This window comes from Rhamphochromis sp. 'chilingali' (assembly GCF_963969265.1).
Source record: "Rhamphochromis sp. 'chilingali' genome assembly, contig: SCAFFOLD_127, whole genome shotgun sequence".
In the NCBI taxonomy this organism is placed as follows: Eukaryota; Metazoa; Chordata; class Actinopteri; order Cichliformes; family Cichlidae; genus Rhamphochromis; species Rhamphochromis sp. 'chilingali'.
In genome coordinates, this window is record NW_027667100.1 from 1 (window position 1) to 20,390 (window position 20,390).

The window sequence follows — 20,390 nt, forward strand, 5'->3', positions numbered from 1 at the left end:
TCAATGAAATGGCGAAAAAACACTCAGAGGTCATTAATGAGATGTTGTTGAACTCAGACAACTTGAAGTGTGAAAACGCTGAAATGCTTGCACAAAAGCAGCAACAAGAGAAAATAAATGAAGACCTGCAGCGTAAGCTTCAAGAAATCACAAGAAGAAATGAGCAGTTAGAAAAGATGCACAAGGAAAAACAACAGCAAAATACAGACAAGTGCAATCTATTAAAAGAAATGGAGCAAAGATGCCAGAAACTTGAGAAGGAAGTTGAAGAAACAACCGATCAGTTGAGAACCCTCATCCTAGAGAAAAAAGTGGTCGTGGAAAAGCTCATGGAAAAGAAGAAAAAACGTTTCCGCTTCTTCTGGAGGAGGGACACTCCTGCTTTTTCTACTCTTTCTATTTTTTCTACTGCTGACGTCACCTCGTCTCCCTCCACCTCTGTTCCATCTTAATTTTCACCTCTCCTCTCCCCTTCTCTCCTAACACTTCTTCCCTCTCTCCTTCATCTTTTTTCACCCCAACCAGTCCCGGCAGTTGACTGCCCCTCGTGAGCCTGGTTCTGCCGGAAGTTTCTGCCCGTTTAAAGGCAGTTTTTCTTCCCCACTGTCGCCTAGTGCTTGCTCAGAGGGGATTGTTGGGGTTTTCTCTTTTCTTTTTTTTCCCCTTCTTATTACCATTTTCCTTTATTTACCGATTTGTTTTGTTTACTTTTCTTTTACGTTGTTTCTTTATTTACTTGTTTAACTTTTTTTCAACTTATGTAATAAACTAATAAACCAATTGAATTTATCCTCTGCGTATTTTACATCTAATCTTTAAAGAATATTTCCAAAACATTTTCAAACATCACGATCTGTCTTTTGTTTGCTTGTTAAAACCCCGTAAATGGTGAAGTAAAAACCCTGTGATATGGTTTAAAACATCAAAATAGACTAAACAACTAGTCTAAAACTAAGAGACACAGGATAAAGTTGGTGTGAAGGTTTCAGTCTGTGAATGAATCTAAGCACCATCACCTTAACTTTAAATTCATCTCTGTTACCCTCTTTGTGACTGAACTCTGACCGTGAGCACCACAGCCACTGCGCACCAGTCACACACACTTTAAATCCATCACAGTAAACCAGTTAGTTTACCTCAGTTTGTTTTGCAGCACATTTCACAACATGCAAAAGCATAATGTGCCATGTACAGACTCAAAATCTGATTTAAAAACATGAGGACTGACCTGTAAGCTTTACATTTACAGTTTATCACATACCACTGAGCAGTTCTTACCTGTAATTCTAAGCCCTCTTCTTCCTTTTCTGGTTTAAAACATCAAATTAGACTAAACAACTAGTCTAAAACCAAGAGACACTTAAATATTAAGTTAAACCTCTGGGGTTGCCGGACGCGCCGGCGCGTCAAAATCACATGACCAATTTAAGACGACACAGCTACAAGATGCAGCGATTCAGAGGCTGTATCCCAATTCAGGGTCTGCAGCCTTAAAGGCCGCATTTTAAGGCCGATTACGTCACCATGCCAGTCTCCTATTGCCAGAGGCTGAAGTGTGTGTGCAGTCACCAGGTGATAATCTGATATCGTCTACTTCCCCACTGATGTTAAGTAATATGAAAAAAATAATGAATCCCACCTTAGGCCGAATGTGTGACTCTCTTCGTAGTGGAAGAGAGAATGAATCTTCCCATCCGAATTCACGGCAATCAGTCTGTCAATCAAATCCTGTGGAGTAAAATGAGAGGCTTTGAACAAGAATGCACCGGATAGGGTGCAAAACGAAAACTGTGTGGAAATTTACAATGGGTAAGGTGGAGAACGTATATCAGTCTCAGTGTGAGAGGGTTTATTTGAATGCGTTTGAAGTAAAACAAATGGGTGGGTGGTGTTTGGAGGCCAAATAAAAAGTGCAAACATGCCCTCAGATGGATGACAAAAAAAAACTGCAGTGTGTGGAAAAGAAGAAGAAGAAAAACACTTACAGGTATGGAGGTTGGCATCTCCCTCAGGGTGTATTCGCTTTTGTTGGCCAAAGACTGTCGGCCCAGCAGTTGCCACACCGACTGGGAAGAGGAGAGGAGGTTGACCAAGTACAGGAAGGACTGAAGAGGAAAGTAAATACAGCAGCTGTTAGAGAGAAAAAATGTATTTGCTTTTAAAGACCATTGTGAATGCATTTGTGCACGTCATGGATTGATCAAATCCTAACACATAATAATAATATAACACTATTCAACTACAAACACTACCGATAATATGACAAATAATATCTGTAGTATTCAAAGCAAAACAAAATGTAAAAAGAATTTATGATTGCAAAGATAAAACATGGTTTACCACACTCTCAAAACTGAATAAGACATATATTCTGAGCAGAGTGGTTGAGCAGAAACCTATTGCAGCCTGAAGAATATTAAACTACAGGAAAGCTCCCTGCATTTTTCACTGGGTCTGGTAGAACAGGGAAAACATATCATCAAAAGCATCAAAGGAAAAAAAGAGAGACACTTGCACAAACGAGCTACAACTTAGATTATATTAAACAGCTTCAAAGAAACGTAAAGAAAAAAACAAGATACGATGGATTTTTTTTTCTAAAATAGAAATATCTATACTTTCATGTGTCTTCTGATGTTTCTGTGCATGTGTGAACTTATCTTCATATGTACTACCAAACCTCCTACTGTACTTAGCACAGATTAAAGCAAAGACTCGAGTTAATTCACCAAAGTGCTGGTGTGTGTATATTTAGTTTTCCTTTGACCTCAGCATATATGTATAACCCACTGATAAGGCAGACTTTAAAGTCGCCTGTGGCAGGACACAGTTTACACATCACTGGCTGTCCGTATTCACTTGGCTAGTCTCTCTGAGAGAGATGACTTGGCTGCTGTCAGAGGCCAAGCATCAGACACACACAGACAGGCTCACGCTGGAGCTTGTTGAAGCTTTCCTGAGAGAAATTCTGCCAAAAACATAACTAAAAATGCAGTCTTATGAAAGTAAGGCTTATTTGCCCAGACACCCATAAACCAATCAGCAAAAAGCCTTTCTTGTTAACAAAATCACTATTGCCAGTTTCTTAAATATGAATATTCACAAGTGAATTTTCTACATGGCTGCTGGTATCACAGCAACACATGGACCACTATTCTGAGTCCTGGGTTAATAATAATTGGAATCAATTTAATTTTAATCAATTTAAACACCTTTGTAACCAGTGAGCTAAAAACATGATGGAAAAGCAAAACTTCTAAGAGATCTGTGTCTGTACTATTATGTAGATATCTAAAAATTGGGGCATTGTGGGCTCCAGGAAGTTTCTCCTTCTCCCTCTCTCTCTCACACACACACGCACGCACATACATACAATACCTTAATGCAACTCCTATCTGTGGGGTCAATGGGAGTTGGTTTGGGACGGACCACTCTGATGTCGTCACTGCTGCACTCAAGAACAGACCATAGCTCTAGTACCAGGGCCCGAATAAAGCCTGAGACAGAACACGGAGAAATTTGTTGTACCAAACATTTATTTGAAATAGCAGCAACTAAAATTATTAACAGTGCTTTAATAAATAAACGACTGACTTTGTTATTGTGTCCAATCTTTTAAAGAAATCTGTCTTTGCATTGCTGGCACCGTTTTGATTGGAGGATTTGAATCTCAGGAAGGAAGGAATTTATAATGCCACTCCCTTTGATCCCATTTAATCTCTTCCCTGTTGCACTTTGGCCTGTCAGTAACTACATTTGAATTTTGCAGCTCAAGCTTGCACATAAAGGCTGGATAAAAACGTTAATGCAATCAAAATGTACGCAGCCCTCGCTGGAAAACTGGGGATACAGTACAGTACATAAATGATGAAGCAAAGACAAAACATTAGTGTCATGGAAGAAGAAATAGTCAGTGCATCACGGGAAGCTCCCAGCAATAAAACCTGCATTTGTATTGACACATAAACCTTAATTTGTGAGCAATTTTCAGTGTATTTCAGTTAAATTAACGAGACAAATATAACAAAAGGGATTTTATACTTAGAAGAAGAATATGAAATTGAAATATTAAACTAAGAAAACTATAAATACTGCAGTTCTAGAGTTACAGATATACAATTAAGCTTTGCATATCAGTGCTGTATAACCCAGGGAATGTACTTTTTTTTTTTTTATAATTGAATAGTAATGGAAATCATGAACTGTTTTTCAGAGGTCATAGATCAAATGAGCAGTAGAGTTTTTCTCACAGAATGGTTCTTTCACATAGAAAGCAGTGTGTGCTGCAGGTTTAGCAAATGGCCCATCATTTGTAAGCTCTGTCTGGACTATATCACTTTTTGAGGTCATCCTTCTTTCTGTCAGTCTGCCTTTTTATCGATGGCACAAACATATGTCACATCATGGAACACATGAGTGCTCCACAGCCAGCGCTGCTCAACACAGCAGGGAACTGTTCTTGCGTGGGTAAAGTCATAGGAGAGAATAGGTTTCAGAACGCAGCGGTGCTGTTATAAGCGAAGGGCTGATAAGTAATCAGACTTCTTTTCCCATAACCAGTTGAGTCGCCCCTTCTAGCCAATAGAAAGAATGCAGGATTAAAATATTTGTTCACTAGCTTCATTTTTTGACCTCTTTTGACAAGAGTACGGTATTTCCTGGAGCCTTTTGCATATGGATAAACCTAGTATCAGTATACAACTGATATGTGAATCCATTTATCAAAAAAGAACGCCTCTTCTTACTCTTTCTTACCCAAACAAAAACGGTTTGACAAATACATTTCTCCCTAAGCTGCCTTAAGTCTCCTTTATACCGACAACACAAAAACAACAACAACAACTTATAATATAAGCCTTAAGCATCACAGCTGACAAGTGTTTGTTGTGTCCAAATAACTGCAATAGTACCTGAACTGTGCAGAGCCACAACTCCCGGAGCAGTTGCTGCCACCTGTGTCACCATCACCCCGTAGCCAAACTTCTCGCAGCTGCTCACCTACAGAAAACACACAGAAATCTCATACCCCTAGAAATATTTCAGCCTTTCACTATCACAGTTTTTGGTTATCAGGTAAAAAATGAATGAGAGTTTGGAAAAAGGATGGAAAAGGTTTAGGTCAAATGTAGTACTAATGTATCATAAAGGGAGATGTGTAAGTAAATCTGGGATTCTGGAAAGGCACAACATAATGTAGTTAAACATGCTGTGGAGAATTTAAATTGTAAATTGATATTGGAGTGTGCAGGCCCTTCATTAATTACAACACAATGCCACAACTAAAAATAGACAAAATATAATTACATTCCATAATTAAAGTGTAATGCCAAACTAGAGAAGCAATTACAATGGTGCGTAAACAATGGCAGTAAATTAAGCCCACGGGGGATCAGCTAAGGTTTGCAGCAAGCCTGAGTGTTTGTGTGTTTACAATTTGAATCTTAGACTCAGACCCTGTGACAAGGTCTGTGAAAACCACGTTTTTATGCCTGAAATACTACAGTACTACACTCCCACCAGATGAGCTCATGCAGCCTGTCACGAACCGGGACATACAACCATGACAAAACAGGAGATGCACACACAATTTATTGTGTTATTAATTTAGATCAACTGTGCTAATATAGTATACCAAAATGAAAACAATAACTCAAATTTCAGATATTTGAGGTTGTGCTGAAAATAATGGTGCCAAATAAGGCAAGAAAAACATATTTTAAAGGTGAAATATAGAGGTAAAATCAAAAATAGTCAAGAACGGCCAATTATACCCTGGACCACAGAGGGTTAAATTTGAAAACGGTTTAAAAAAAAACATCCCCATTCTAAAATGTCATGTGACAATCTGATTCATGAAGAGTGATGATGTCACAAGGACATGTGATGATGTCACAAGGACATGTGATGATGTCACAAGCACATGCCTTTGAGCCTTTGAAGTTTTTCTATAAATAGGGGTCAGGAGCAGCAAGTTTTAGTCAGTTTGTTCGCAGCCTTCAAACGTTCGACCAGAGCTATATTTGAAAGTATTTGTAAACCTCTGTAACATCACGCTCCAAAGCCCTGTGACGTTTCTGTGTTCTGTGACGTTGTCCCAAAGAAAGACCTTTAAATGCGATAAATAGCCTAAACGTTTTCGTTTATGACTAGTTTACCGTGTTATGACTGTGAACAGGGGGGAAGTCGCGCAAGAGAAATGTCGACCAAAACAATTGCAAGTAAGCCAAAGTCAGTTCCTAAAAGTCAACCCGCAGGTGTTTCCACCACCATCAGACCCTCCACTTCTGTAAGACCTCCATTAAGAATAACTGATGCAAAGAAAACCGCTCGGGTGGGAAAAACTCAGAATGGAAGACCGGCAGCTGTGAAACAGCCCCCGAAGAGGGATATGAAAAAGAATGTGGACAGTAAACTGGTCAGCTTAATTACAAATGAAATTGTATACAGTGGAGCGACTGTGTCATTTGATGACATCGCAGGGCAGGATCTGGCAAAGCAAGCACTTCAAGAAATTGTCATCCTTCCTGCCTTAAGACCTGATCTCTTTACTGGTCTGAGAGCTCCTGCACGTGGCTTGCTTTTATTTGGCCCACCAGGAAATGGGAAGACCATGCTCGCCAAAGCAGTTGCTGCAGAGTCTAATGCAACATTCTTCAACATCAGTGCTGCTAGTTTGACCTCCAAATATGTGGGAGAAGGCGAGAAGCTCGTACGAGCACTCTTTGCAGTTGCAAGAGAGAGACAGCCCTCAGTAATCTTCATCGATGAAGTGGACGGCTTGCTCTGTCAAAGGAGGGAGGGGGAGCACGACGCCTCTCGCCGTTTAAAAACTGAGTTCCTCATTGAGTTTGACGGGTTGCAGTCAGGAAAGGATGACAGAGTACTTGTAATGGGAGCAACGAACAGGCCCCAGGAGCTCGATGAAGCAATATTAAGGCGCTTTGCAAAAAGAGTATATGTGACCTTACCCGATGAGAAGACAAGATTTACGCTGCTGAAAAATCTTTTGGGAACGCACGGGAGTCCACTGAGCCAAGACGAACTGTCCTGTCTTGCAAAAGTGACTGAAGGATATTCAGGGAGCGATTTGACAGCATTAGCCAAAGATGCTGCACTTGGCCCAATAAGAGAGTTGGCACCAGAACAAGTCCGTGTTATAGCTGCTGCTGAGGTGCGCAACATTAAGATAAAAGACTTTGAGGATTCTCTGAAGCAAATCAAACCAACTGTTAGTCCAGCAACTCTTAACATGTACACCAAATAGAACAAAGATTTTGGTGGTCCTTCTTCAATAAATCCAAATCCAGTCAGGCTGGATGAAACAGAGTGCAAAAATAAAGAGCTTCTTCAAGAGAAAGAGCAACAGGAAAAAGAAAAAAAACGTATTCTCCAGGACTTGGAGAGAAGAAATCTACAACTGAACAAATTAATACAATGAAGGACAGAACACCTGAACTGGAAGGAGAAGTATTGGAAAAACGATGTTCAAAGATGCAGCGTAGGATCAATGAAATGGCGAAAAAACACTCAGAGGTCATTAATGAGATGTTGTTGAACTCAGACAACTTGAAGTGTGAAAACGCTGAAATGCTTGCACAAAAGCAGCAACAAGAGAAAATAAATGAAGACCTGCAGCGTAAGCTTCAAGAAATCACAAGAAGAAATGAGCAGTTAGAAAAGATGCACAAGGAAAAACAACAGCAAAATACAGACAAGTGCAATCTATTAAAAGAAATGGAGCAAAGATGCCAGAAACTTGAGAAGGAAGTTGAAGAAACAACCGATCAGTTGAGAACCCTCATCCTAGAGAAAAAAGTGGTCGTGGAAAAGCTCATGGAAAAGAAGAAAAAACGTTTCCGCTTCTTCTGGAGGAGGGACACTCCTGCTTTTTCTACTCTTTCTATTTTTTCTACTGCTGACGTCACCTCGTCTCCCTCCACCTCTGTTCCATCTTAATTTTCACCTCTCCTCTCCCCTTCTCTCCTAACACTTCTTCCCTCTCTCCTTCATCTTTTTTCACCCCAACCAGTCCCGGCAGTTGACTGCCCCTCGTGAGCCTGGTTCTGCCGGAAGTTTCTGCCCGTTTAAAGGCAGTTTTTCTTCCCCACTGTCGCCTAGTGCTTGCTCAGAGGGGATTGTTGGGGTTTTCTCTTTTCTTTTTTTTCCCCTTCTTATTACCATTTTCCTTTATTTACCGATTTGTTTTGTTTACTTTTCTTTTACGTTGTTTCTTTATTTACTTGTTTAACTTTTTTTCAACTTATGTAATAAACTAATAAACCAATTGAATTTGTCCTCTGCGTATTTTACATCTAATCTTTAAAGAATATTTCCAAAACATTTTCAAACATCACGATCTGTCTTTTGTTTGCTTGTTAAAACCCCGTAAATGGTGAAGTAAAAACCCTGTGATATGGTTTAAAACATCAAAATAGACTAAACAACTAGTCTAAAACTAAGAGACACAGGATAAAGTTGGTGTGAAGGTTTCAGTCTGTGAATGAATCTAAGCACCATCACCTTAACTTTAAATTCATCTCTGTTACCCTCTTTGTGACTGAACTCTGACCGTGAGCACCACAGCCACTGCGCACCAGTCACACGCACTTTAAATCCATCACAGTAAACCAGTTAGTTTACCTCAGTTTGTTTTGCAGCACATTTCACAACATGCAAAAGCATAATGTGCCATGTATAGACTCAAAATCTGATTTAAAAACATGAGGACTGACCTGTAAGCTTTACATTTACAGTTTATCACATACCACTGAGCAGTTCTTACCTGTAATTCTAAGCCCTCTTCTTCCTTTTCTGGTTTAAAACATCAAATTAGACTAAACAACTAGTCTAAAACCAAGAGACACTTAAATATTAAGTTAAACCTCTGGGGTTGCCGGACGCGCCGGCGCGTCAAAATCACATGACCAATTTAAGACGACACAGCTACAAGATGCAGCGATTCAGAGGCTGTATCCCAATTCAGGGTCTGCAGCCTTAAAGGCCGCATTTTAAGGCCGATTACGTCACCATGCCAGTCTCCTATTGCCAGAGGCTGAAGTGTGTGTGCAGTCACCAGGTGATAATCTGATATCGTCTACTTCCCCACTGATGTTAAGTAATATGAAAAAAATAATGAATCCCACCTTAGGCCGAATGTGTGACTCTCTTCGTAGTGGAAGAGAGAATGAATCTTCCCATCCGAATTCACGGCAATCAGTCTGTCAATCAAATCCTGTGGAGTAAAATGAGAGGCTTTGAACAAGAATGCACCGGATAGGGTGCAAAACGAAAACTGTGTGGAAATTTACAATGGGTAAGGTGGAGAACGTATATCAGTCTCAGTGTGAGAGGGTTTATTTGAATGCGTTTGAAGTAAAACAAATGGGTGGGTGGTGTTTGGAGGCCAAATAAAAAGTGCAAACATGCCCTCAGATGGATGACAAAAAAAAACTGCAGTGTGTGGAAAAGAAGAAGAAGAAAAACACTTACAGGTATGGAGGTTGGCATCTCCCTCAGGGTGTATTCGCTTTTGTTGGCCAAAGACTGTCGGCCCAGCAGTTGCCACACCGACTGGGAAGAGGAGAGGAGGTTGACCAAGTACAGGAAGGACTGAAGAGGAAAGTAAATACAGCAGCTGTTAGAGAGAAAAAATGTATTTGCTTTTAAAGACCATTGTGAATGCATTTGTGCACGTCATGGATTGATCAAATCCTAACACATAATAATAATATAACACTATTCAACTACAAACACTACCGATAATATGACAAATAATATCTGTAGTATTCAAAGCAAAACAAAATGTAAAAAGAATTTATGATTGCAAAGATAAAACATGGTTTACCACACTCTCAAAACTGAATAAGACATATATTCTGAGCAGAGTGGTTGAGCAGAAACCTATTGCAGCCTGAAGAATATTAAACTACAGGAAAGCTCCCTGCATTTTTCACTGGGTCTGGTAGAACAGGGAAAATATATCATCAAAAGCATCAAAGGAAAAAAAGAGAGACACTTGCACAAACGAGCTACAACTTAGATTATATTAAACAGCTTCAAAGAAACGTAAAGAAAAAAACAAGATACGATGGATTTTTTTTTCTAAAATAGAAATATCTATACTTTCATGTGTCTTCTGATGTTTCTGTGCATGTGTGAACTTATCTTCATATGTACTACCAAACCTCCTACTGTACTTAGCACAGATTAAAGCAAAGACTCGAGTTAATTCACCAAAGTGCTGGTGTGTGTATATTTAGTTTTCCTTTGACCTCAGCATATATGTATAACCCACTGATAAGGCAGACTTTAAAGTCGCCTGTGGCAGGACACAGTTTACACATCACTGGCTGTCCGTATTCACTTGGCTAGTCTCTCTGAGAGAGATGACTTGGCTGCTGTCAGAGGCCAAGCATCAGACACACACAGACAGGCTCACGCTGGAGCTTGTTGAAGCTTTCCTGTTAGAAGAATTTAAGTTGTACTATGATTTATTCACTTATGCATTAAGGTTTTATTACTTAGCATGCTTCAGAATGTTCATATATTTCACAGGGACATTAGAAGTAACTCTTAAAGTTTAAACTGCAGATGTCTATTATTAAAAGATACCTCCGTTATGAAGCTTTCGAATGTATTACAATGCTCATATATTTGTGTATCACATGCCATTACATCCTGTCACGTACACACACACACACACACAGAACACACACACATGCTGATAAATATGCTTGGAAAACAGGAAATGCAACTGTCCCTTTGTATAAATAAATCTGACTGCAAGGCCTCGGGTGTGGATCTCCTTCGAGCTTCCACCCGTGCACGTCTTCATTGTTGAACCTTGAACAACAGTCTGAGTGTTTTTATTCAACCTGTAGAATGTCTTGTTTAATTTAAATAAACCATTGACATTAAAATGGTCCTTCGAGCCGGAGTGGACATTAGTGGACATTATTGGACATTATTGGACGTTAATTACCAATAATTAGGGCTAATTTTGCTCCAACAGAGTGACCTCGTCGTTCCCTGATATCGTGGAGAGCCCGCGCTGAAGTCTGTCGACAGCCTCCTTTCTACAAAGGAGTAAAGACCAACTACGTGAATTCGGGGTTGGCCAGCGTTCCTTAGCAAAGTGGTCCACGGTCCTGGGAACGAGGGGGAATCTCTGACCGGCACTTAAAACGTGGAGCCAGGTGAATATTAACACTCAAAACACATCGCGATAATATCGTTTCATTATCTGACACTGTCCTGAGGTGTAAAGGCTCGTCTACAGAGACTGGTAGCCATAGTGGAACTCGCTTCTTTCAAATGGAACTGGCAGTCTCCAGGAGACTCGTTTCGAGAAGCTGGCAGTTTAAATAAATTAGTCTGGGACTAAAATAGAGGATGTGTCAGTAGATAAGAAATAATACGCCGCGTTTGTGAAGTTATCTGTGTGAGTAATAAGGACGTGAATGTATTTTGACAAGGGACATTAGGACCCTACATCACTCCTACTGTAATCCTGTGATAACTGATATACTGGTGATAAAGGGAGAAGGTTGCGCTTCATCGCATAAAATTAAGGCCGCCCCTGACAATAGGACAAGGGTAGAAGGCTGCCTTAATAACCACCCCTGATTCTCATACCAGAGAAAGTTACACAGTTCTGTCTTCCTATTAATAAAATCTAAAGTGTAAAGAAAAAACAAAATAAAGGAAAAATGGGGAATAAACAAACAAAACCAGAATTAACTGCAGATGAACAATGGTTAGAGGAAAAAATGTCCAGGCGCCGGACAGATAAGTGCTAATCGTTGGAGAAATCCTAAGACACTAAAAGACTCAACTTGGGAAGGAAAATGCAATCCAACAGCAATAGCTAATTTAGATAAAAAATTACAAGAGGAACCTTACAAACAGAACTAAACAATGAAATATAGTTGGCATGACGATCATGCCCAGATTGTGTAAAATAAATAAAAGGAAATCATTCACATGAAAACCTTTTCTATAAAAAGAGAGATGCATAAGGTAGATTAAGGCTGTGTCATTGTTCAGCCAAGGAAAGTGTGTGAAAAGGTAAATGTCTCCAGCCTGGATGACGGGTGGGACTGCAGCCCACCCAGAGCCCTTGATGGATACAAAATAAAATATAGAAACAAAAAAAATAATAAATTACTTGGTTCGACAGGCAACAGAGAGAATGAATGTGACTGAAGGTTGGATCGGAGATGAGGCAAACAGAAGACCAGTCTAAAAAGTAGGCACAAACCTGTTCAGAGAAAAAGCAAATTTGTACAGATTGGATGAATACTAAATTATCTGTTTGCTGAGTAAGATGATCCTAAACTATTAAATTGGCTCAGTAGTAGTATAGTGATTTACACTGATAAATGTTGTAATATACTGTTGTCATTATATAGAAAGAAAAAGATGATAATATTAATAAAAATATAATATTAATGACAAGAAGTATCCTAGTCAGTATGATGTGAGATGGATAATTGTTATGAAGTAGTCTGCATCAAGTTTAAGGTTTGCTCAAACTCAGTATAATGACATATGAGATGAAGAAAATAAAGGCAATATCTAAACCAATTAGGTGCATAGAGGCACTTAACCTGCTTGAAAACTTGTCATTTAGCCTAGATAAATATTACTGAGATGTAGAGCACATTTATAATGACAACTAATAAGCCAAACCCTGTAGATAACAGCTAAAGCTACAAGATTGAGAAGCTGATTTAAATATGTGGACACTACTAAGCTAATGAGCGAGTTAAACGTTTTTATTTATTTGTTTCCGAGCGGAAGCTGCACAGGGAGCAGTCTATCAATGAATAGAAAACACACATACACAAAGTGTTACATGTGAGATTATTTTTGGAAAGAATCAGAAGTGGGATGGTTTTGAATTAAGAAATCAGTGAAAAGATGCATGAATTACACCTGATTATAACATGCAGAGGCAATGAAGAAAGCAGCTTACACTCACTGAACATTAACATGCATAGGAAAAGTACTGAAGACCTGCTTACACTTATACACATAACATAAGTTGGTATTTCTGACCAGAGAGAGGGAAACGGGTAGTTTAAGTACTCAGGATAATAATGAAAATGTCTTAGTTGTGTTTCTTCAGGAGCAAAACAGACCTGGACAAGCAGAAAATGCATTAACCTTACAAGGACAAGCTCGTGGAGATTAATGCATAGAGACTGATTAAACCGGGCTAAGAACACAAACATGCGCAATGAAGAACAGCTTACTATTTGTATGAGTGATAGAATGTGAGCTCAGTTTTCCCTCACACTTCTGCTCTGTTTCAGTAGCAGCATTTTTCTTTTTGTGTCCTGACTCATGTATGTTTTGTTTTTGTTTTTTGTTTTATTTGATTATTTTATTTTGTCGGTTTGGAAACAAATTTGTGGCAATGCCCAGTTTTAGAGCTGTAAACTGTGAGCAATTCAAAGTTTAAATATATATATATAGAGAGAGAGATGGAATAAGAAAACTTTAACTTCAAAGTTGAAATATGTAAGATGAGTGAAATGTGTGAATTCTTTGAGAAACAAGAAATTATTTAAACATGCCTTGTAACTGAGAGGGCAGAATGATCGCTGTTGGCACCTGTAGATGAAACAGACATTGCAAACTTGCCAAAATCCCTATGGTCCACTGGACCAACAGATGTCGGCCTGATAAAAAACGCTGACTCAATACAAGTAAAGGTAATTTCAAAACACAGACCAATGAAGCCGCAATATCCACTATCTGCAGAAGCAAAGGCAGGAATTCGCCCAGTGATTGCAGACATGGAAAAAGCGGGAATATTAGTAAAAACAAATGAAACAATTTGTAACACGCCTATCTTCCCAATTAAAAAGGCAAACACAGGAAAGTATAGGCTTGTACATTACCTGAGAGCCATCAACGAGATAACTGAGCAAATTCCACCAGTAGTTGCCAATCCTCACACCATCTTAAATCAAGTGACACGGAAAGAACAGTGGTTTTCAGTGATAGACTTATCAAACGCGTTCTTCTCTGTACCACTGCACCCTGGCTCACGCGGGTTGTTTGGTTTCACATTTGATGGGCAAAAATACACCTACACAAGGCTACCACAGGGTTTCCAAAACAGCCCCACCCTGTATGCAGAAGCTTTAAAGAAATCTATGTCTTTTTGCACTCTGCCTGCTCCAGGACAATTCCTATTATATGTAGACGACATCCTGGTCACCGGACACACGCAGGTCGACTGCAAAGCAAATACTTTGAAGGTATTGAGACATCTGGCAGAACAGGGTCACAAAGTCTCACAACACAAGCTACAGCTCTGGAGCCAGGAAGTTACATACCTTGGCCACAAACTCACAGGAGAGGGCAGGACACTGTTAGACAGCAGAAAACTAGCAGTGCAGAACGCAGCAAAACCTCTCACAAAGCAGCAAATGATGAGCTATTTAGGCCTATGTAATTTCTGCAGATGCTGGATTCCCGAATACGCACTTTTAGTGCAGCCTCTGCAGGATCTGATCTATGGCAAACACTTAGCTCTAAAAGACAAAATAGAGTGGACACCAAAAGCAGAAAAAGCATTTCATGATCTAAAACTTGCGCTACAAACACGTACAGTTTTAGCATTGCCAGACTATGACAAGCCTTTCTATTTGCATGTAGACGGAGGCTCAGGCTACATGAGAGCAGTGCTAACTCAAGCATTTGGCGAGAAGCAAAGGCCTCTAGCATTTTACTCATGCAGATTAGACTCAGTAGCAGCAGGACTACCGTCGTGCGTGCAAGCTTGTGCGGCTGCAGCGGAAGCAGTGAAAAAGTCCGCTGACCTTATCCTCGGACACACCCTGATTATCAAGGTGCCACACGCTGTGACCTCGATCCTACTGCAAGCAAATCTATCATATCTGACACATGCAAGACAGCTTTCATATGTAGGCATCCTATTGTCACAGTCGCACATCACAATCGAGAAATGTGGTCAGCCAAACCCAAGCACTCTCCTCCCCACAGAGGAGGATGGTGAACAACACTGTTGTATGCAAAAATTAGATGAGGACACGAAACCAAGAGCAGATATCTATAGCACACCACAGCAAAGCTACAAGAACGTTTTTGTAGATGGCTCTGCAGCAAAAGATAGCTTGGGGAAAAGCCGTGTGGGTTATGCAGTAACCACAACTGATACTGTAATAGAGGCAGAGCCCCTCACCTCCTCTCACTCAGCCCAGAGTGCTGAGCTAACTGCTGTTATTAGAGCTTGTGAGCTACACAAAGGCGAAGCAATAAACATCCACACTGACAGCCAATACGTTTTCGCTGCAGTTCATCATTTCGCTAAGATATGGCAAAACAGAGGAATGGTAACGTCCACTAAACTGGATGACCTTTAACTAGCGAACCCATAGACAAGTCAATCAGAGAAACCACACTAGCAGAATGGATGACTGAACTGTTAAAAAAACAAAGACATAGTACTGAACAACCAACTGCCGGATGATTCTTCTCCAGTTTCTTCCAGATTGAAGCCAGGTGATTGGATCCTGATCAAGGTCCTCCAGCGGAAAAGCTGGAGCACACCAAGGTGGGAAGGCCCCTATCAGGTTCTTCTGACGACCCCTACAGCCTGCAAAATAGCTGAAAGGCCGTCGTGGATACACCAGAGTCACACTAAGAAGGTTGAGCCCAACACATAGACTCCAGCTCTCTCCAAACCTCTTTGTGTACCGCCTGGTGGGGAGTAGGGTCACAGGTGGCAACACAGGTGATTTCGCTCCTCTGGCCAGGGGTCGCCACACGGGAGGCCTAAAGAGGCTGCAGTCGGGAAGATCGCTCCCTTGACTCAAACCTAGCCTACCTGCCCGGTGTGGGGACCAATCGTGATGCCTGACATGGAGATGGAGATGGAGGAATTAGAGGAGCTGGAGGAGGAGCAGACGAGCAGCCCAGAAGAAGAAGCCCCCAGAAGCCCACAATGGAGAGATCGCTTAAACCCCCAGAACTGGTCTGAAAACTGCTACTTGACCATATGCATAACCCTGTGTTTTCTATTCATCATCTCAGTGTTTACAGCACTCGCCGCCATCTGCATGGACATAGCCTGCAGGGACAACCCCTGCAATCCCTACTGTCCAAGAGGATATGGTGTTGACCCCAATGGCACCAACCCCTGCGACCTATGGAAACAAGACCAAGAGATCACCCACAGTAAAAGATGGACACACGACGATTCACACCTATGTGACCTGACACAGGACCATGACCACCCCTGGATGAACAACGCTTGGTACCGCTATGTGTACGATAGAACACATACATTCCAGACAACATACACTCACCTAACATGACCGACGCTCTAAACGTGCTGAAACAAATTAGAAATGCAGAACAAAAAGACAAAATATTAGATCCTGAAGATTGGTTAACATGGTTATTGAACGGATGGTGGAGGTCCCTGTTGATTAAAGGACTTGTTGGAATTGCCTCCTTACTCTTATTAATGTGTGTTTTCACAACCTGTGTAATACCCTGCTTTAAGAAAATGGTGTCAAATATGATAGCTCATTCCGTTAATGCTTATGTAGCAGTGCATAATCCCGCAGCCTATGACAGCGATCAGAACCCGGACAGTGAAGAAGATGACGACTATGTGTAGTTTCCGTCTGTACTTAGTCAATGACGTGGCAATTGAAAATGTTTCACAAGTGATTGTCTACTGAACTCAATAAAGTTACAGATGAAATATTTGAACAACAGGAGGGAATGTTAGAAGAATTTAAGTTGTACTATGATTTATTCACTTATGCATTAAGGTTTTATTACTTAGCATGCTTCAGAATGTTCATATATTTCACAGGGACATTAGAAGTAACTCTTAAAGTTTAAACTGCAGATGTCTATTATTAAAAGATACCTCCGTTATGAAGCTTTCGAATGTATTGCAATGCTCATATATTTGTGTATCACATGCCATTACATCCTGTCACGTACACACACACACACACACAGAACACACACACATGCTGATAAATATGCTTGAAAAACAGGAAATGCAACTGTCCCTTTGTATAAATAAATCTGACTGCAAGGCCTCGGGTGTGGATCTCCTTCGAGCTTCCACCCGTGCACGTCTTCATTGTTGAACCTTGAACAACAGTCTGAGTGTTTTTATTCAACCTGTAGAATGTCTTGTTTAATTTAAATAAACCATTGACATTTCCTGAGAGAAATTCTGCCAAAAACATAACTAAAAATGCAGTCTTATGAAAGTAAGGCTTATTTGCCCAGACACCCATAAACCAATCAGCAAAAAGCCTTTCTTGTTAACAAAATCACTATTGCCAGTTTCTTAAATATGAATATTCACAAGTGAATTTTCTACATGGCTGCTGGTATCACAGCAACACATGGACCACTATTCTGAGTCCTGGGTTAATAATAATTGGAATCAATTTAATTTTAATCAATTTAAACACCTTTGTAACCAGTGAGCTAAAAACATGATGGAAAAGCAAAACTTCTAAGAGATCTGTGTCTGTACTATTATGTAGATATCTAAAAATTGGGGCATTGTGGGCTCCAGGAAGTTTCTCCTTCTCCCTCTCTCTCACACACACACGCACGCACATACATACAATACCTTAATGCAACTCCTATCTGTGGGGTCAATGGGAGTTGGTTTGGGACGGACCACTCTGATGTCGTCACTGCTGCACTCAAGAACAGACCATAGCTCTAGTACCAGGGCCCGAATAAAGCCTGAGACAGAACACGGAGAAATTTGTTGTACCAAACATTTATTTGAAATAGCAGCAACTAAAATTATTAACAGTGCTTTAATAAATAAACGACTGACTTTGTTATTGTGTCCAATCTTTTAAAGAAATCTGTCTTTGCATTGCTGGCACCGTTTTGATTGGAGGATTTGAATCTCAGGAAGGAAGGAATTTATAATGCCACTCCCTTTGATCCCATTTAATCTCTTCCCTGTTGCACTTTGGCCTGTCAGTAACTACATTTGAATTTTGCAGCTCAAGCTTGCACATAAAGGCTGGATAAAAACGTTAATGCAATCAAAATGTACGCAGCCCTCGCTGGAAAACTGGGGATACAGTACAGTACATAAATGATGAAGCAAAGACAAAACATTAGTGTCATGGAAGAAGAAATAGTCAGTGCATCACGGGAAGCTCCCAGCAATAAAACCTGCATTTGTATTGACACATAAACCTTAATTTGTGAGCAATTTTCAGTGTATTTCAGTTAAATTAACGAGACAAATATAACAAAAGGGATTTTATACTTAGAAGAAGAATATGAAATTGAAATATTAAACTAAGAAAACTATAAATACTGCAGTTCTAGAGTTACAGATATACAATTAAGCTTTGCATATCAGTGCTGTATAACCCAGGGAATGTACTTTTTTTATATAATTGAATAGTAATGGAAATCATGAACTGTTTTTCAGAGGTCATAGATCAAATGAGCAGTAGAGTTTTTCTCACAGAATGGTTCTTTCACATAGAAAGCAGTGTGTGCTGCAGGTTTAGCAAATGGCCCATCATTTGTAAGCTCTGTCTGGACTATATCACTTTTTGAGGTCATCCTTCTTTCTGTCAGTCTGCCCAAAACATCAACGGTATCGGTGAAGACAGAAGACAGTGTTTTGTGCGACACATGGAATAGATGACAAAGATGCTGGACTGGAAGATCAAGTCTCAGACGCATTAGTGTGAGTAAGAGCATTTGGAAACCTGTCAGTTTCTTCGATATTGGCAGGAAATCTTTGACAGTGTTGAAGAGGGACATTAAGACTGCATAACAATATAGTCCAGTGTAATATCTTACTTTTTCGGTATCGTCCTTTAAGAAAGTTTCATTCAGCTCTGTCTTTTGCAACTGTGCTCGAAGCAGTCTGTTCTCCTCCAACAGCCGGTTTATTTCTGCTCTGCCCTGTTGACTGCACACACAGTCCTTCGTCTGCCCTTCAGCTTCCGTGACGCTGTCACTCCCATCACCACTGGATTTGTTACATCCATTTCATATGCTGGTTTGCCTGCAATAATGCCAAATCAAAAGCTATTCAGTCGACATGACGTGGTTCTGCAGCATCACACATTAGCATGTTTTATCTCATTATCTATGACCGCAGCGCATTGAAAAAACCCCCACTAAAAGCCTTTTAGTTTGGTCCTTTTACAGCATCCTGCCATGCGATTACATTTGTTCCTGACCACCGAGAACACTCACGTTAACTTTTATCGAGTGGAAAAAAAGTTAGCGTGTTTATATTATGCTAACATAGCTGTGTCGCTAGCGGTCACGTAGCACATCATTATATACCAGCTAGCCCAAGTTCAGTAACCCTACAAATGTCACTGCTGTTTAGTTTTCTGTCTTCATTTATGTTGGAAGTGATAAGAAAGCTGTACGTTTTAATTTGTTTCCAAAACCCCGCAGTCAGGACATGCTATATTGTATTTAGATAGAAGCTAGCGAGCTAACTTGCTGCTAACTTCTAACTCATATGTCATAAATTCCATTGTCATGGATGCCTGGATGTTTAACTCAGTTGTTACACCTGGTAGAGCAGAACGCTGATAATTTTATTAAAGATGAAAGACTTAAGACAGTGTTTTAACTCTCAGTAATGCCACAGTGATCATTTGATATATGGACCTGCAGCAGAGTTTAGGCCCAGACACGGCTAGTGACGTCAGACTGAACAATCGGATAGTGATATGAATTACTTTAGAACTCACCGGAGAGAAAATGCCGCGAGCAAACCAACAAAAAGCTGGGGATTGCACGGAACTCGATATCCGCTCGTCTCACCGCTGCAATCCATGCCTGGCGTCTTTGTTTGGTGGATACATGGGATCCCTCACGTTGCCGCCAGGATGGAAAACGATGAAAAGATTAATCCAGTTTCTTGCCTTCACGATCGTGAGCTTTAACGTTGCAACCGACTACACAACACGTACCATAGCTGAAGCTGTATCCTTTGTCTGGCCTACTGTGATGGCGGCAGGGGGCGTGGCCCGCCTCATGTAACGTCACGCTCCAAAGCCCTGTGACGTTTCTGTGTTCTGTGACGTTGTCCCAAAGACGTTGTCCACCTCTGTTGGAGGGAGTAATGTGGGTGACTGTGTAGTGTAGTTGGTGTAATAGTTTTCGACTCCACACAGTCACTGCTTTGCTGTGCTTCTGCAGCGTATCCAGTAATGGTGACAAATCCTCCAGCGTTGCAATAGGAAGCTGCTCTTAAGCGCAGAAAGAATTGTTTCCAGGGATTTCTATTTGTATCCAGCTTGGCGTGCAGGATCCTTTGTGTAATCTATGCTTACATATGTATTTTACACACAGACAATGTGAAAAATACA

General features: G+C 40.4%; 2 protein-coding genes across 5 annotated transcripts; one reads left to right on the top strand and one right to left on the bottom strand.

Moving 5' to 3' along the window:
* Nucleotides 1-8: 8 nt before the first annotated feature.
* LOC308391446 (protein broad-minded-like) lies at nucleotides 9-20,119 on the bottom strand. Of its 4 annotated transcripts, none has more exons than XR_013970618.1 (9): nucleotides 19,770-20,100; nucleotides 18,856-19,063; nucleotides 17,645-17,763; nucleotides 9,490-9,609; nucleotides 9,144-9,232; nucleotides 4,911-4,998; nucleotides 3,379-3,497; nucleotides 1,986-2,130; nucleotides 9-1,728 (listed from the first exon to the last, which is right to left on the bottom strand). XR_013970618.1 is itself a non-coding variant. In XM_080908012.1 (9 exons), the coding sequence occupies exons 6-9, from the start codon at nucleotides 4,963-4,965 to the stop codon at nucleotides 1,591-1,593; spliced, it is 432 nt and encodes a 143-aa protein (XP_080764138.1). In that variant the 5' UTR covers nucleotides 4,966-4,998; nucleotides 9,144-9,232; nucleotides 9,490-9,634; nucleotides 17,645-17,763; nucleotides 18,856-19,063; nucleotides 19,770-20,118; the 3' UTR covers nucleotides 9-1,590. The 4 variants fall into 4 exon arrangements, 3 of the variants coding, with proteins under 3 accessions (XP_080764138.1, XP_080764137.1, XP_080764139.1); XM_080908012.1 differs by having other exon boundaries at nucleotides 1,986-2,105; nucleotides 9,490-9,634; nucleotides 19,770-20,118; XM_080908011.1 differs by having other exon boundaries at nucleotides 1,986-2,105; nucleotides 19,770-20,107.
* Nucleotides 5,008-9,137, top strand: LOC308391445 (spastin-like). Its single transcript, XM_080908010.1, has one exon. The coding sequence runs from the start codon at nucleotides 6,143-6,145 to the stop codon at nucleotides 7,262-7,264; it is 1,122 nt and encodes a 373-aa protein (XP_080764136.1). The 5' UTR covers nucleotides 5,008-6,142; the 3' UTR covers nucleotides 7,265-9,137.
* Nucleotides 20,120-20,390: the final 271 nt, after the last annotated feature.

Coding starts and splice junctions, on each gene's coding strand:
- LOC308391446 (XM_080908013.1), bottom strand. CDS start 4,965: ATGGTGACACAGGTGGCAGCAACTGCTCCGGGAGTTGTGGCTCTGCAC. Junction 3,498..4,910: donor TGTGGCTCTGCACAGTTCAG/GTACTATTGCAG, acceptor GTTCTGTCTCAG/GCTTTATTCGGGCCCTGGTA. Junction 1,729..1,985: donor AGATGCCAACCTCCATACCT/GTAAGTGTTTTT, acceptor TTTACTCCACAG/GATTTGATTGACAGACTGAT.
- LOC308391445 (XM_080908010.1), top strand. CDS start 6,143: ATGACTAGTTTACCGTGTTATGACTGTGAACAGGGGGGAAGTCGCGCA.